We start from the raw sequence: 18,775 nt of genomic DNA, 5'->3' as shown, positions 1-18,775 counted from the left end.
TGCCAACCTATCGTCAGCGCGCCATCCGAGGTGTCAGCTATGACCGATGAAACTATCGAAATGACCATTAGCCCTCAAGAAGAAATGGAGATTATTGGAGAAAGTAGAGAACCCGAAGTCGGCGTACAAGGTGAGAGTAGACGACAACAGAAAAGGAAGAGTTGGGCGTATCGGAGGAAGCTGAAGCATCAGGCCAGAAAGAAAAAGGGATAAGCAAAACCCCATCACAATACTATCATCAACACAACAGTCAATACGTACAAAATTTTATTTTTATAACTATTCTCTCCTCTCTTGGTTTTAAATCATTTTATTTTAATGTCGCACAAGAAAGAACAAAATGATTTAAAAAGGGGACAATGTAACGAGAAATAGTTATATAGCACACTACCACGGCAATAATACTACTACCACCACCAGTGGAGTATACCGGAACTAAAAATTACGCTACGCGCATCACAACAATACATCATGCGCGCACCAGATCGCGTTAACGAGCGATTCTGTATAAACAGCTAGCGTGGTCGGCATTTTTATAATACTTAAAAGCCGTCCACGGCGTACATTTCGTAATCAGCATCACAGTTACATTCTAGCAAAAGCCTAATGCTAATTCACAGCCTCACAAGTTACCTACGAATCGTAGTAATACGGCAAAAGACCATATTGGCTACCCGGATAACTGTCACCGAGGAGACCACACGACTAGACATAAATACAGCCAGTCGATCGATAATAAGACACCTCCCACCTTCCAGTTCCCTCCCGATCGATAAGTCATATTACGACGGAGATGATATAGAGGAGTACATTTGATGTGTACTAATGCCCTGTATCGTTGTCTCCATACTGATATGACTGTCGATCTGTATCGCAAGCTACCGATAACTTAACGCCGCCGCCGATAGGAGTCCAGCCAAGCCGCGACCCATCCGCCGACAATCAGACACTGCAGCCCAGAGGACCATTGCCACAGCCCAGGAACCGTACGACGCCGCCGATAGGAGTCAAGCCAAGCCGCGACCCATCCGCCAAGACGCCGAGTACACCTGACAATCGTCCCTATCCCACTGTCACTGTTTTTGTATACGGACTATGGTAATACCATAGTATACTACCTATACAAAAATATATGCTTTTTCCTCCATACTTCCCCCAGTAGTATTATGTACGGACTACGGCAGTACCGTAGTAGTATACCTACACAATATTATTTGGATCAACCAATCCATCCTCCCCTCAGGTTATACACCCGGACACCGTGAGTTAATATTATATATATATATATATATATGTGTCATCTGTGTTGTGTATCGTATTTACTTTTATTATATGCTAAAAGCAAATTAATCTGACAAAAGAAAATAATGTAATTTATAATTAATTATTGTAAAGATTATATTACTTAAATAAAGTATACGGATTTGACGCTCTAAAACGGAAAGTTTAGTAGTGTAAGTCATTTCGTTACATAGTACAAGTAGTACTACCTCATCTGCAGAAGTAAGAATTTGGCTACAATTAGTCTTTATTATAGAATTTTTATCAAGAAATTAAATGTCTGTGAATTTAAAAAATATATATAGGATAATATAACTGGAAAAAATATCTGAAGAAATAAAAATTAACTAAAAATATATCTTACTAATAAAGATATTAAACAAATAATAAATACCTATTAAATTTAGGTACCATATATTTGTTACCTAACATACTTGTTTATTAGGTTATTGTTTGTGTCATTAGTATAACAGTTATTTTTTTAGGAAAAATCTTTGACATGTTATTATTTTTTTTAATTTTAGTCATTTGAAAATGTTGAGTTATATTTTGAAACACTAAAAAATGTCATAAGTAATGACGAAACAAACGAAGCCCACAAAATAGAGGCAACTGAGGATACGACTGAAGTACAACAATCACAAAAACTTGTAAGTATTTAAGATATGAAATATTTTTGGCTACATCATACTTAGAAAATTATTATATTATTTCATATTCCAGATAAATGTTTTTTGTTGATTGCGTTAATATGTTTTATGTATTATAAATTAAAACATTAAATATTATTTATATATATATAACAATAGTAATTAATGTGTTCTAAAAATATTAGTTTATAATATTATAGTTGTTATTTTTTTTTTTTTAGAAGTTGTTAGATTTGCTTAAAACTTCTAATGAGGGCAACTCTTTATTAGCTAGTTACCAAAAAAGTGGCCTATTAGACAGCATTGGACGCAGGCGTCTTTGTAATTTAATTATAAGTAATGAACTAAGCACTGATATTAATGCCAGAATTAGTTCATTCAGATTGCAAGAGCTTGCTTATCAAATAACTTTAGTCTTCAATAAAGAACGAACACCCACATATTTCATTCCATACTTATCGTATGGACCTGGATTAAAACGAGCTGCAAAGGGTAAGCTACTTGATTGTCTTAACAATCGTAAAAGAGAGTTTCATAAATCTGGAATTATAAGTTCATCAAGAAGAAATTCAACAACTTCATCTTCATCTGGGCGTGCTTCACCAGCTGTATTACTCCCAGAAACACTACAACAGTCACTGGTGAATCAGGCAGATGAAGCAACAGTTGAAGAAAGTTTAAACTGGTTGCGCAATTCAAGTGATCCTTGGACACTTGTTGAACAACATTGGTTATTAACCGTTTTCACTCGTTTGAAAATTAAATTGTCTAAGGATGGACAATCTATTGCTTCCTATATGGCTGAATATCCGGCATTAAAAAGACCAACAGGATATTTTCTTGTGAGTATAAACGGTTTATTGAGTATAAACTGTTTATTTTTTAAATTTTATCTATGTATTTATGTTAACAGATTTTAAAAGATTTTAATGTTGTGTATCCAAAGTATTCTGATAATTTGTATCAAAATCTGCCATTGTGTAAAAAAAGAATTTTTGAATTAGCTGCAGAAAAATTAAAGAAAACCAAAGAAGTTACAATTATTCAGATTTTAAAAGAATACATACAATTGGGCGTTGAAGGTTGGTAGATTATTTTACATTTTGGTCTTATGCATTACATATAGAATATTTAATACTTAATATTATTTCATTTACAGTTAATGATGAAGAATCTTCAAATATCGCTGCTTTTTTAAGTCTCCCTTTCTTGATTACATCATCAATTTCTAGAGGAAAGAAATCAAGTACTCAATGGAAACCTTCAAAACTTGAAGTGAGAGATGGATTTATTACATATGTTAAAAGCAACGCTGAAGTGCAGGAAACAATAACCCGTAGAAGAAATAAATTTATCGGTTTGGGTCATACTTTGCAACCATTCATTATAATAGTTGGTCCTTCTCTAAACAATATTTTAAACTATTTTGTTGTTGTTGATGATACATTTTATCAACTAAATTCCATAACTGATTCAGTAGATTGTTGCTTTAAAATAATGATAACTTTTAATGCAGAATATCCAGTTGAGTGTGAAGCGATTTGGCACTTTATTCAAAAAGGTTTATTTAAATTAGAAACTCAATTTGACAAAAACTTAACAGCTGTTAATGCTTTTCTTTCCGACGTAGGAATATCTATGTAATATTGTACTTATTATTATTTAGAATTTATATTTCAATATAATTCACATCTTTATTTGTTAAAAAATTTATATTTCAATATAATTCTCATCTTTTTTTGTTAAAAAATTAATTTATCAATATTAAAATTGTAATTAAATAGTCTTATCACATTATACAAAAATGCCCAAGTGTTTTTTATGTAAAGAAGATTTTAATAACATCAAAAATCTTTTTAAACATTTTGATATTCAACACTTCAATCATGAATTTAACTTTTATCAATGTAATGAAACGGAATGTACAAGGTCATTTTACTTAAAAAATTCTTTTCGTAAGCATTTAGCAAAACACTCACATGATTTCGTACAGCTTTCCACTTTTCAACCATTATTTGAAAATCAATCTATTTTGACTTTTGAATCTACACCTATATTTAATTCTGTTTTTGATTCTACTGAAGATTTGAATAACAAACAATTTATTGAACCAAGTGAAATTTTGAATAAAACAATAAGTAATTTTCTTTCAATTTTATATGCTAATTCTATTATATCAAGAAATGTTGTTCAAATTGTGGTTGATGGTATGGAAACAGTTTTCACCGAGGGTATTGTTGTTTGTTTAAAGACATATGTTCAACAAATGATATTTGAAGGCAAAATTTCTGAGGAATGTCTTAGTATTTTTACCAACATTTTCGATATGATTGAAAATTCATTTACTAATTTTAAAACTGAACACAAACGTTTCTCTTATTATGCTGAACAAGGTTCATTTATCAAACCCGAAGAAAAGGTAGTCGGTCAAAGGTTAAACACTGTTATGAAAAGTGGTATCTCATTTTTAAAACCTTTCAATTGCACTGAACAATTTATTCCACTTAGAATTGTGTTAAAAAAATTTTTTTCGCTTGAAAACATATTAACTGAAACACTAGATTATATGTGTAGTTTAAAAAATGAAAGTAGGATTTTAAGTAATTTTATACAGGGCACCTACTAGAAAAGCAGAATGAAGAAACATGAAGGACGATTCGTGCTCCCACTTTTCATGTTCTTTGATGATTATGAAAGTGGAAATGTTCTTGGTAGCCATTCGGGTATTCATAAATTAGGCGCAGTATATGTATCAATTCCGTGCATACCACCTTATCGTTCAACATCTTTGTCAAACATTTTCTTGGTCTTACTTTTTCATTCTTCTGATAGAGTTCAATTTGGAAATAAAATAATTTTTAAACCTATAATTGATGAATTTAATTTTCTAATGAAAAATGGTGTTTATATAGATATTCCATCTTTCACAGGCAATTTATATTTTGAGTTGGGACTTATTTTGGGGGATAACCTTGGGATACATTCAATCACTGGTTTTGTGGAAAGCTTTTCCTCTAATTTTTGTTGTAGAATTTGTACCATGGGAAAATCAGATATAAAAGTTAAATGTTATGAAGACAAATCTCTTTTGAGAAGTAACGAACAGTATTTTAATGATTTAAAAAAAAATGATTTGTCTGCAACAGGATTAAAAGTAGAATGTATTTGGTTCAATGTTACAGATTTCAGTTTATTTGATCAAGTGGGTGTAGATGTTATGCATGATTTGTTAGAAGGCTGTGGTAAATACATTATGAGTTTTATTTTAACAAGCTACGTAAAAGATTTAAAACTTTTTTCTTTAAAAGTATTAAATGACAGGATATTTGCTTTTGATTATGGACCAGAAAACAATAAACCATGCATGATTTCTATGGATCATATAAATGTAGGGAAAATGAAACAATTAGCATCTGAAATGTTATCTTTCATTAGGTATTTTGGCTTGCTTATTGGTGATTTTGTGCCAACAGGAGAACCAATTTGGGACCTTTATTTAACTCTGCGCAGAGTTTTAGATATTACATTATCAACATCACACGAAGTAAATAATTGTATGTTATTAGAGACTGCCGTAGGAGAAATGAATGAACTTTATTTAAAGTTAAGTAAAAATGTGCTTAAACCAAAATTTCATTTTCTTACTCATTATCCCACTATGATAAAAAAACATGGTCCTGTTGTTCACTTATGGTCAATGCGTTACGAAGCAAAACATAGAATTTCCAAAATTTCTGCAAGATCCTCTTTTAACAGACGTAACATTTGCATGAGTTTGGCTATAAAGCACCAATTACAGTTAAATGAAGTATTTAATAAGGGCAAATTATGTAGCACAATTAATGTTGGACCTAGGAAAATATTAAATTCTTTAAAACTTGGTAAAATTAAAACTGAACTTAATCTTAGTAATGACGAATCATTAGTTCGTGTTAGTTGGGCTGAAATTAAAGGAACGCGTTATAAAATCAATAGCATATTAACTAGAGATATAGATGATGAAAACCCACATTTTATATTAATAAAAGATATTTTTCTTAATGGATCTGAAAGAATTATTTTTGAGTGTTGTATGGTTACTACAATAGGGTTTGATGAACAATTTTATGCATATGAAGTCAAAATCCATGAATTTAATAATTGTTTTATTTTCCAAAACTCGTTAATATCTCCTATACTAAACACTTTAAATGTCGTTTCAAATGGAACAAGATATGTGACAGTTCGTGATCCTTTATAAATTTTGTAAAATATATCAAATTACAAAATAAATTATTATCATTAATATTATTTTCTATGTTAAAAAAAAATTTATTTTGTTTTTTAATTTGTAAACTATGACATTGTACTAATGTCTAAGTCTAATATATATTATATATCATGGTTTATTAAGTTAAACTTGAAATAGGAATCTGTATAATAAATTATAATTATAAAATATTTATATTTGTATTATAAAATTTGTTTAATTAAATTGTATTTTATTTTTAAACACAACATATTATGTATATATATTGCTGTACTTACTTATTTTGATGTATTAGTTTTTATATAATATTTTACATGTATGAATATTTAAAAATTAAGATTATATTAAAATAGTTTATAAATATTAAGTTATTTAATAAGTTAACTGTTGTGAATATTTAAATACAATTATTTTTTTAGTATATTTATCTGCATTTTGATTATTTAATTAACTAAAATTGTTGTAACTATAACAAACAAAAGTTAATTTTAACTAACAAAATATTCTGTATATGTAACTGAAAATTGTATACCAACAATTACAAATTTAAGTATTATTAACAAAATTATTAGTTGTGAATTAGGAGTAAATTTGTAAGTATAACAAAAATTCCTTGAATCAATACAAACATGTTCTGTAATTAATACAAAATAGCGTGTCATGCTAAATATTTAATTATGTTACTACAACTAATTATTTAGTACATATAATCAAATGTATTTAGTTGCAAGTGCTTAATATGTTGTTCCTTCAACAATATATTATCAACAAAAATCAATTTGTATACTTAACTAAACGTAATGTTGTCACTGAGGCAACTAAATTTCACAGTTATTTATACTATATTTCGGTTCTTCCAACAATACTTTTTTTTTCAGTGTCAAGTCAAAAAAATGTTCTAGAAAAAATAGTATACTCTATGGTTAAAAGTGTTAAATGTCAAAATACCAATCTCAAAACTCATAAAAGATTTGTACGTTATTTCATGTACTATAAATACAATTTAGTTACTTGGTCTAGTAAATTAAGGACAATAAAAAGACAATACTAATTAAATAACTTAACAAAATTATACTATATTAAAATTATTAAAAATATTTCAGGATTTTATTATATGAATTTAAATTAAAATAATTAATTTTCAGTCTTTTATAAAATTATAAAAATGGAAAATAACTTATTAATTTAACAATTTATTTTATACAATTAAAATGAAATAAAAAATGACCAATTTCTATAATTTCTATTTTTATAACATTTTATCATAACAAATTTTAAATTAGTTATTAGGTATCAAATATTTCCGTTGTTCAAACACTTTTCTATTATTATTATTTTAATATTTTGTGATGGTAACTGATAAGCACTGGAGTTTGGAATGACAAAAATAACCAAAATTCAACTGACAATTTAATGATAAGAATATACTAAACTTTGAACATTGATATTTTAGAAAACACATTTTTGTGGAATTAATTTAAAAAAAAAACAATTTTCTACAACTTACAAAGCCCGGGGCTCCCAGAAATTGGGGGCAAAGTGCAAGTGCTCCATCTGCACTTGCATAAATCAGGGCCTGTTTATAACATAAATATTATTATTACTAAAATTAATTAAAATGTAAAAATTAAATGTTTAGTGGTATTTAATATTTAAATCAATTTTATATTCCATGTATTAAATTAAATCAAAACTGATCAGTCCTTTGACCCATATGTGGGTCATGTCAAACCTATTTCATCAGTCCATGACCCATATGTGGTTCATTTTATACATTTATTTCCCTGTTGATTTATTGGAATGGACTACATGCTATGAAATTCATAATAACACAGTTAGACTGGGGAGATGATAAGCTCTCTAATGATATATAGTTTTAATATGTTTGTAATTGTTATAAGCTAATAAAAATACATGCATAATATATATAAATTATTTATTGTATATTATATATATTATATATTATATATTTGTATATATTATTCATTACATTTTATTCGTAAAACTAATGGATTTTGTTGTAACAAATTAAACAATAAGCATGACCACATACTTTACAATGTGTGTTAACTTTTTTTGCTTTTTTTCCAGCTTCTTCTGCACTCAACTGTCCATCTTCACGAAGACTTGAATAGCACCCATGACATCTTTTTCTTTGTATTTTTCCATTTTGTCTATCAAACTGTTCAAGAAAATGCATTGAAATATTTTTTTGAATGTTCACAGATTCTGATTTGTCTGTAACCTCTGTACACAAAATACTTCTAGACAGTGATTCGGTAAATGAAAGTAAAGTTAGTTTCTTGTTTACTTGTTTGTTGAAAATAATCATACTATTTACTACTGTTATCCCAAATAGTAATTCCATAGCGACTTTTTTGTACCAAACAAGAGATTTTCGTTGTGGATTATAATAACTGCTTAGTTGATCTGAAACATCGATTCCCTGTTTTGTATTATTGTAATCCAAAATCATTTTTGGTTTTGTTATTGTATTTCCTTTTCTATCTGTTTTTCCTGTATTTTGAAATTGATCTCCATGGCAAGTAGATAACATCAACACATCTCTTTTGTCATGCCATTTTAAAATTGTAATAAATTCTTTTTGTCTTGCTATAAACTGTCCTTTTTTCAATTTTTTTTCTTTTACATCTACTGGAAGCCATTTTCGATTTTTTCTTAAAGTACCACACAAATCAGTTTTTCGGCCATAAAGATATTCAGCAAGTGGAACACTCGTATAAAAATTGTCTGTTATTATCAAACGGCCTTCATCAAGTAAACTATCAGCTAAATTTACCACAACTGTTCCCGGCTTATCCAGAGTTCCTAAAGTAGGTCCTGTACCACAATAAATACTAGAAGCCCATGTAAAACCTTCAGGTGTACACAATTTGTACATTTTGATACCATATTTATTTATGGGATTTTGACGGGTTATATTGACGAAATAAAAGTCTTCCTCTAAAAGCTATCATAGATTCGTCAACAATTAATGTGTCTCCTGGAGTGTACAAATTTTGTGTTTTTTGAAAAATCATATCCATTAACGGTTTAATTTTATATAACCTGTCTGTATTATCTCTAGCAATATTATTGTCTACAAAGTGCCAACATTTTAAAATAATTATAAATCTATTATAGCTCATGCCAATTTTGTGAAATAACTCATGATAATATAGACTGTCTTTTTTCCAATATGATTCATAAAATATAACTGGTTTGTATTTATCATTGTTTATAGATGTAGCTTACTCTGGCACTCCAAATATAATCAAAAATAATTTTATCGAAGTGGACTAGCGCGTACTGTTTATCAATTTTCAATAAGGACTAATCAAGAAATAAACCATGAACCACATATGGGTCATCGGACAGTGAACGTGTTAAAAAAATATTTATATTGAAATAAATTTAAAAACGACTATATATATTATATATACAATTATTTGTAATGTTAATTATAATGTTTTTACTCGTGGTCATTACAAACTAAAACATAGTACATATATTTAAAATTTAGCCTACATTTTCTAAATAAATAAAGTATTCTAAATATTTTTTTTTAGTTCACTTGCAAAAAAATGTGGACTAGTCTGAGGGATGGGTATAGAAAAGCTGCTAAAAAATCAATTACAGTATCAGGACAAAAAAACAAATTTGTAAAAAAGTGGAAGTATGCTGATGAAATGGAATTTTTAAAACCCTATATGAAGGAAAGAGATTCCATAAGCAACATAGACGAAGTAAGTGACGACGATGACGTTTTATTCCATTCAGAGGAAGAGGAAATTCAAGTGGGGGGTAATAATGAAACTTCGATTGCGTTTGAAAACTCTACTCAAAATTTAGAAACATCATTTAGTACACAAACTCCAGTTCAACCACGACAAAAAAAAATTAAAAAAACCAATTCATTAAAACCACCCGAGACTGCATCAACTACTCTTATGAAGTACATTATCGAACAAAAAAATGCCGAACAATCAAACCAAAAAAAAAGCGAATTTGATGCTATGGACCAATTTTTTTTGTCAATTTGTTCAACAGTTAAACAGTTCTCACCATATTTACAGCATCATGCAAAAACCAAAGTTTTTCAAATTATTTCTGAGTTAGAATTAGAACAGTTAAGACAAAATCAAACACTATCACAATCTGCAACTACTTCTAACCTGGACTCTTTACAACAACTGCAGTCACAAACACAAACCGTTCCTAATATACTTCAACTAAATCATTTGCCAAATTTTCCAAACAATCGACCAATAACACAAACCTCAAATCACATAGAAATTCCTGATCGTCCAAACGCCACCAACACTGCAAGTCCAAATCAATTTAATATGTTTGAATTTACAACTAGTAATTATTACTATACGAAACCTGGTGATATGTAGCTAATAGCTATTGTTAAATTTTTCTAAATTTGCACTTTCCAGTCATTATTTATATACCTATTGTATTATTATATATTTTAATTTTAAAATAACATTTTTAAACTTGAAGAATGAAAAAAAATTATTTAAAAAAAACATTTCAATACTTAACCCTTCTTTTATTATTTTATATTTTGTAAAGACATTTTTTTAGTTTTGTTTTATTTTAAATTATTATTTATTTACAGTTAGAAATTATTTACTAAAATAATTTCTTGTACCTAAATAATACTAACGACATTTTACTTTTTTTTATTATTATTAAAATTGACTTGCTCGATTTTAACTTGTTATTGTTATAATTTGTTATTGTCATTTTTATTTAGTTAAGTTTAAAAATCCTTTTAATAACACACGTAAAATTTTTGTATTTGCTGATGTACCACATTTAATGAAAACTATACGTAATCATTTATACACTAATAAACAGTTAAGAGCAAGTAATTATCAATAACTAATAAATATGTATAATAACAATGATACATTGATACATACATTTTTTTAAACAGATTCATTCATCAAAAGCCCACATAAAATGAAATGATTTCCATTATTTATTTTTAAATGAAGCTAATTCACTTTTAAAGGTTTGTCCTAAGTTAACAAAACATCATTTTGAAGTATGCTACTCAGGTAAAATAATTTATATCTGTAACTATGGTCAATGTTTATAATTTATAATGTATTGGAAAATGTTAATATCAAATGAACACTTTATTTATAGTTGTTTAGTTCTTCTGTAGCAGCAGGAATGAAGTTTTATAGGAAAAGAACGTACGTGTCCCCAGCCCCCCCACTTTATGTTTTCGCAATTTTTTTTTACTCGATATTTAGTACGAAATTTGTACGAATTTGTACGATAAATAAAACAATTTGTACGAATTTATTTTTGCGGTTAAACAAAAATTTGAGTGGGGGGGTTATAGAAACGTTTCTCCAGCCCCCACCACTCAGGAAATACTTTTTTGCACAAAACACCTATGCAAATATTTAGTACGAAATTTGTACGAATTTGTACGACCGAATAAAAAATTTTTCGAAAACACCTTCCTACCGATAAACACATTTTACCCATTTGCCGTTTCCCCAGCCCCCCCACCGCTCAGGAAATACTTTTTTTCACAAAACTCCTATGCAAATATTTAGTACGAAATTTGTACGAATTTGTACGACCGAATAAAAAATTTTTCGAAAACACCTTCCCACCGATAAACACATTTTACCCATTTGCCGTTTCCCCAGCCCCCCCACCGCTCAGGAAATACTTTTTTTCACAAAACTCCTATGCAAATATTTAGTACGAAATTTGTACGAATTTGTACGACCGAATAAAAAATTTTTCGAAAACACCTTCCCACCGATAAACACATTTTACCCATTTGCCGTTTCCCCAGCCCCCCCACCGCTCAGGAAATACTTTTTTTCACAAAACACCTATGCAAATATTTAGTACGAAATTTGTACGAATTTGTACGACCGAATAAAAAATTTTTCGAAAACACCTTCCCACCGATAAACACATTTTACCCATTTGCCGTTTCCCCAGCCCCCCCCCCCCCACCGCTCAGGAAATACTTTTTTTCACAAAACTCCTATGCAAATATTTAGTACGAAATTTGTACGAATTTGTACGACCGAATAAAAAATTTTTCGAAAACACCTTCCCACCGATAAACACATTTTACCCATTTGCCGTTTCCCCAGCCCCCCCACCACTCAGGAAATACTTTTTTGCACAAAACACCTATGCAAATATTTAGTACGAAATTTGTACGAATTTGTACGACCGAATAAAAAATTTTTCGAAAACACCTTCCCACCGATAAACACATTTTACCCATTTGCCGTTTCCCCAGCCCCCCCACCACTCAGGAAATACTTTTTTTTCACAAAACTCCTATGCAAATATTTAGTACGAAAATGTATTAAGAATATTTATGAAATTTGCATGAATTTTTAATTATTATTATGAGTATTTATGCAAATTTTAAACATTTAAACCAATACTTGGTAAACTTGTATTCATTTACGCAAATTACCACTTAATTATAAATTTTAGAATTCAAAATGGAATTAATTTTATTTATATGTTTGACCAACACATCTATGATTACTACAGAGTCATTTTTCATTTTTGACTTACATTCTATTCATCACTTTCGATTTATAATCAAAGTTTTTGGGCTCACTCTGTAATCCTTTGCGCACGTTTATGTAATTATTTATCACAATATTCTTAGGTAATATTATATTTTGTACAACATTAAAAAGGTGTATAAAATAGATTAGGTTAAGTGAAAAAAACATCCTTTATTTACTTATAATACATAATTTGTATAATAATATCTCATATATATTATACAAGTAAAATTCAAATTAAATTAAATTAATTTAAATACTATATATAATGTATTCACAAATTACTTTTGTGTTCTCTTTCGTCGGAACAGCTTTCTTTTTTTGGTCATCTATTAATTCCCAATATTTCCCATCTCGTTTGCAGTAAGCATTATAATGACCTACTGATGTTCTTAGCTTACTATTTCCACGACGATAGTTGACTAAACCTCGTATCTCATAAGTTAAACCGTTATGAGTTAAAACTTGAGGAATATCACCTAACTCTATTTCAATTAAGCGACCAACTTCTGAACTACATGTTGTTTCGTCATCTAAAATGTACCAAAAAATGCATTAATTTTTGTTTAAAAAAATAAAAACTGAATTTATTACTTACTATTCCAGTATAGAATTTCTATTACTATATGTTCAGTTGAAAGAGTCGGTGTTAAAGTTTTCATTCCAGTACAATATCCATAACTACAAACATTACTCTTTGTTGTTATGCGGTAATTAAAAAAAATAATTCAAATCTTTAATTGATATGTAGAAATACTTAAAATAATTTTTTGTCACTTGTAGGCAACACTGTGTAGTGTGCGTTCCAGTTATCATTAATTTAAATTAGAGCGATTAACAAGATAAGCAACTCGTATTAGTTATTATTAGACTGATTTATATTTTTTATAATCAAATATACTGTTATCAGTTTGAAGAGTTTATTATAAACGTATTAACTATTTTAGTTAACATTTTCATGAATTTTATTGTTTTTGTGTTTGTTGCAAGTATTTTATTTGTAATTTAACTTAATACTATAGTACTTTAGTCATTGATATTCTTATATTTGTATCATGCGTGGACGTAAACCCAGTGTACCACATCAGGTGATCATCGAAGCCGTTCTTTTATTTAAAGATAGAGTTATAGTTGCCGACAAAGATGGTGTTAAACGTAAGTACCTAATATTTTAATTTTTTTTTTAGTAAACCATATAATTTACTAATTCTCAAGTTTATTTTCGTAAAAATCATGTTTCTATATTTACAAAAGCCTTCATTACCTATAAATATGCACAGAAATTAATTGAGCGGTCGTGGGACACTTGGCAATTATAAAACATCAATATTATTTTTATAGTAAATATGCATAAAAATTGGAAGAATGGTTTATTTTAGGAAATATAAATAGCATTATCAACAATAAAATAATCTATTTTTTTTAAGAAAAATCATTCTTTATTTAAAAGGCGTATTATGTGTTTCGCATGTGTGTTAACGCGCGTGTTGTTTTGATCCGTCATATTAGATGTTTCACATCCTAAAACGTTTATGGCCAAAAAACAGAACAATTACATACATAATATTATATTTTATCACTTATAATGAGTCACGTGGTTACTATATTTGTCGATACATTATATTCAATTATAAATAACTGCCGAACGATTGAACGACAATTGTTTGTTTAATAAAATTGATTTATGTAGTTTCTTCAGATTTTCCATCGTAGAATTTTGTGTTTATTAATTTTATTAGACATTGCTGTTGGTACAAATGATGTATGGATGGACATAAGTATGCATTTAAATGGAATGATAAGTAAAAATGCATTACATTTGTTTGTCCATAATGGAAGGCATGGAGTAAAAGAAGTATTAGGACTATTCCCAGTAGTACAGGGAAATACAAACCCAACAAAGACACCAGATGAGTTGTGTTGTCAAAATTATTCAGGTATACATTTTTTTTTCTAAAATAATTTTATGATCATTATATTAAAATAAAATTATATAATGTGTGTTTTATTTTTTCTGTAAAATATATTTGTATTGAATGTCACATTTTTCATGAACCAGAACCTCTTATTATTTTTGTAAATATTTTCAAGTTAATACAAAACTAAATTTTTTTGAAGTTAATTATATTTTTATATTTTTAATATTATAGCTTTTAAAGTTTTTTTTAAATTAATGTACAGTATGTCCCAAAATTCTGGTATCACCCTTAGTATCTCTTGTCGAAATTAATATATTTAAATGCAGTTTTTTCAGTAATAAGTATGAAAATCAGGATTAAATGGCACAAGGATTCGATTTTTATTTAAAAAATTCAAAAATGATTTAAATAATTTTTTATGCAATTTTTTTTTTAATTTTCAAGATAACCATTTTATTAATAATATTTTTTAAAGCAGTTCGAAAAAATAATTAATAATCAATTTGACAAAGTTAATTAGGTTTTTGAATTTTTAAGGATAATTATAGTTATGTTACCTAGCAAAACATGAATTGAATTATTTAATCTATCTTGATTGTAACCATAATTTTATTATATATGTAAATTAATAAAAAATAAATATATTAATTGTTTAACTTTTCAGTAATAAAATATGTATTGTTATTATTATTATTATTATTATTTACTTTCTTAAAGTTATTGCAATTTGAATAGAAATAAGAATAGGTAAGTCTGTTTTTTAGCAGATTTTAGTTAATTATACGTTAGTGATTGGTTCCCAAATAGTCGATAATGAACTATTATTTCAGTTAATCAAATAATGACAATACGGGAACCCTGGAAAATCAAATATTTTATTTTGCTTTTAACTTTCTTAATATTAATTATCATATATTTGTTTTTATTGTCTCTTTGGATTCGTCTAATTTTTACCATTTAATGATATTATCACATTATCGATAACAGCTTTTTTGTTGATTTTTAAAATGATAGGACGCGTATGTGCGTCCATAGCAGTAAAAGGGATATATGTTAGTTTTCATTTTTATATTATCAATTTTTATTATCTTTTTACCTTCGCATTTTTAAAAATACATTAAAATAAATTAAATTTATTATGTACCTTTGTATAATATAAATTATGTATAAATAAATACGTTTTTAATTATAATTTCAATTTTTATTTCTCTAATATTGTATTTAGAGGTTTTACTGTATTTAAAATATAAATAATAACAGTAGATACATAGCACGTTTTAGAAATATATGATAAAAATTATTTACCTATTGGCTCAAGGAATTAATAATTTATGAAATTTAATTTTTAATTTTTAATCTGCAGTGTAGATTTCTAGTTCTAAAAGTTTTATTAAATATAACAATTAGGATGTTCAATGTAACCAATGGTAAAATAAAGATAAATAAAACACAATAAAATCTCTACTCGATTTTTGAGCATTAATTATTAAAATTGAAAGTTATATGAATTTTTAAAACCCAATATTCCATAAAAATTGCCCTTTTATTATTATTTTTATCAAACATTTTATTCAAATACTATAGAAAAATATGTGATCTTACAAAAACGTAACATTTAAAAAATATTTTTATTTTAATTAATAATATATTAATTCATTTGTAAAAAAAAAATCATTGATAATTTTAACTATACAGATTATATTTTATATAGGACTAATAACTTAACTATTACCTATTATATTATATACAATTTTGATATTAAATTTAATTATTGTATATAAACAATAATTAGTTCAAACAATTTGATTTATTTGCAATAGACTTGACTGATGATGATAGCGACAATCCCAATTTTTTGCCAAAAAAGGAATTTGTATTTACATTTTCACCATCCGAATGGCAGCAAATACAGCCTCAAGAAATAGTTTATAAAGCAAATGATAAGAACCGCCCTATGAGAAGCTGTCGTTCTTATTATGTGTTGCCAAAAGGTGCATGGACACCATTGTTGGCTGAACATTTTTGGGAACACACGAACTTGCCATGCTGTATCTCATTTAAGAGAGCTAAAGTATTCACAGGAGGAAATATGTATATTTGTGTCATTGGAAGATGTTCGATTTGTTGCTCTCATTTTAAAGGAATTGTTGGAGAAAAACCGTCTGGGAATTCAAGGTTTGTTTAAAACTGAATTACATTAAGCTGTTTAATTCAATAATACATGACTGTGAAATATATATTTATATGCAGTGAATACTGATTATTGAATGTAAAACTTATAAGTGTTCAATATCTAAATTGAAAAATATTTATTACGTGTAATGTAATATTATAATACGTATATCATATTATAGGGTTTTAGGGTATTTATCCAAATCTTTATAAGTTATAATAATTTTTAATTTTTAGTACATTTAAAAATTCCTTAAAATGCCATTTTTATACCTATGGTTTTTTCCATAACACCTCTCCCATAAAAAGCTTATGTTACTTGATAAATTATTTTAACAACATATGTATAAATTTCAATATGTGTATTTTACTTCTAGAGTTCTAATGCAATGCACTTATATTGGCAATTATGATGAGGAACATAAAGAAATTAAAAAGCGTCGAATGGTTGGATCTGAAATTAAAAAAGCGTTGGAATTTATTGTTGATAATGGCAAATCTTGTGAATCTTATCGAGAATCCGAAGCTTGTCGTTTGATGAAAATAGGTTAGTTAGTTTTAAAATTTAAATTAAATTAATATTTTTTTATAAGTCTTAATTTAAAAAAATTAGATAAGTTTCTCTGCTGTGTAGTAGGTGTGAAATATACCTCGTTACTAGTAAGGCCATTGTCATTTATATGTTAAATTAGGATCAGAATTAACATAGTGGTTTTGCGTGAAAATCATCGTTTTTCTAAATTTAGTTTTTAGTTTTTCCTGAATATTTTGAAAATTTATTTTTATTTATGTATAATAATAACGCCCACTAGGAAAAACGAGTACAATATATACATATAACATAGATAAGTCCTAAGTGGTATAAATATATGACATTTAACTAATGAACACATAAAATGATTTTAACTTATAACTATTATAAAATAAAAAATAAAAATAAAACAGATGTTCATTATTATATGGTATGATTCTATTTATGGGACTATGATTAACAAAAATACGTTTATTGTGTATAATATGAAATAATATGTTTTGTCTAGTATTGACCTGAGGTGCTCTAATGCCAATAAAGTAAAAGTATAAAATATAAATATAATATAATATGAATATGAATATAATATAAATATAAAATGCATGTCATATAATAAATACTTAGTACTTACGTTTCTACACTCATTTTTCTCTACACTTATTGGTTTTGAAATTAGTGTAGATAAGATTTTATAGTTTACATAATATCTATCAGTTATTGACGTCCTCATGATGCCCTGTCTCAACACCAGTAATTCTACTCTTATATAATTTATTTTATTCTTATAGTTATGTTTTTATCCAATTTCTTTTTTTATAAATATTATATCTTATTTTGTAAATGATTTGTAAATAATTATGCATTATGAATTGTTAAACAGCTAAAATATTAATTAATATTATCAATAAGTTAGATGACTCTGTCAGGAACACTTTATAATAATAATAAAAAAAAAAAATCAGTTAATAGTCACACAATAATTTATTATAAATATTATTTTACCTTATTTAGGCGCACCAGATCCTGCAATTATTCCAACAGGTAATGCATTACGTATAATGAAATCACGTCAATATATAAAAAACAAAAGAGACGTTGATACACTTAAAGGATTAGCTATGATGAAAAAAGAAGATGATTTTAAAAACATTTTACGAGACATGGGATCTGATCCATTTTTTATCCATTATCATTGTACTGAACAAACTCATATTTATCGAAGTTATTGCAAAAGTGTTGAACATCCGCGATTGGTCATTGATGCTACGGGATCGGTTATAAAAAATTTCTCAAAATTCGGTTTTGAAAAAACTCGTTGTCTTTTTGTCTATGAAGCTTTAGTTTATGACAACATTAAAAAATACAGCTTTACTGTAACTAATATGATTAGTGAA

At 27.4% G+C, this 18,775-nt stretch overlaps 1 protein-coding gene across 1 annotated transcript; it reads right to left on the bottom strand.

Annotated features, from left to right (window-relative positions):
- Positions 1-8,185: 8,185 nt before the first annotated feature.
- LOC132925488 (piggyBac transposable element-derived protein 4-like) lies at positions 8,186-9,082 on the bottom strand. The gene has a single exon (XM_060989881.1). The coding sequence runs from the start codon at positions 9,080-9,082 to the stop codon at positions 8,186-8,188; it is 897 nt and encodes a 298-aa protein (XP_060845864.1).
- Between the last annotated feature and the right edge of the window lie 9,693 nt (positions 9,083-18,775).

The sequence above is a fragment of the Rhopalosiphum padi genome, chromosome 3 (assembly GCF_020882245.1).
Source record: "Rhopalosiphum padi isolate XX-2018 chromosome 3, ASM2088224v1, whole genome shotgun sequence".
NCBI lineage: Eukaryota > Metazoa > Arthropoda > Insecta > Hemiptera > Aphididae > Rhopalosiphum > Rhopalosiphum padi.
Note: the sequence above shows the minus strand (reverse complement) of the source record. Positions and strands in the feature narration are given on the sequence as shown.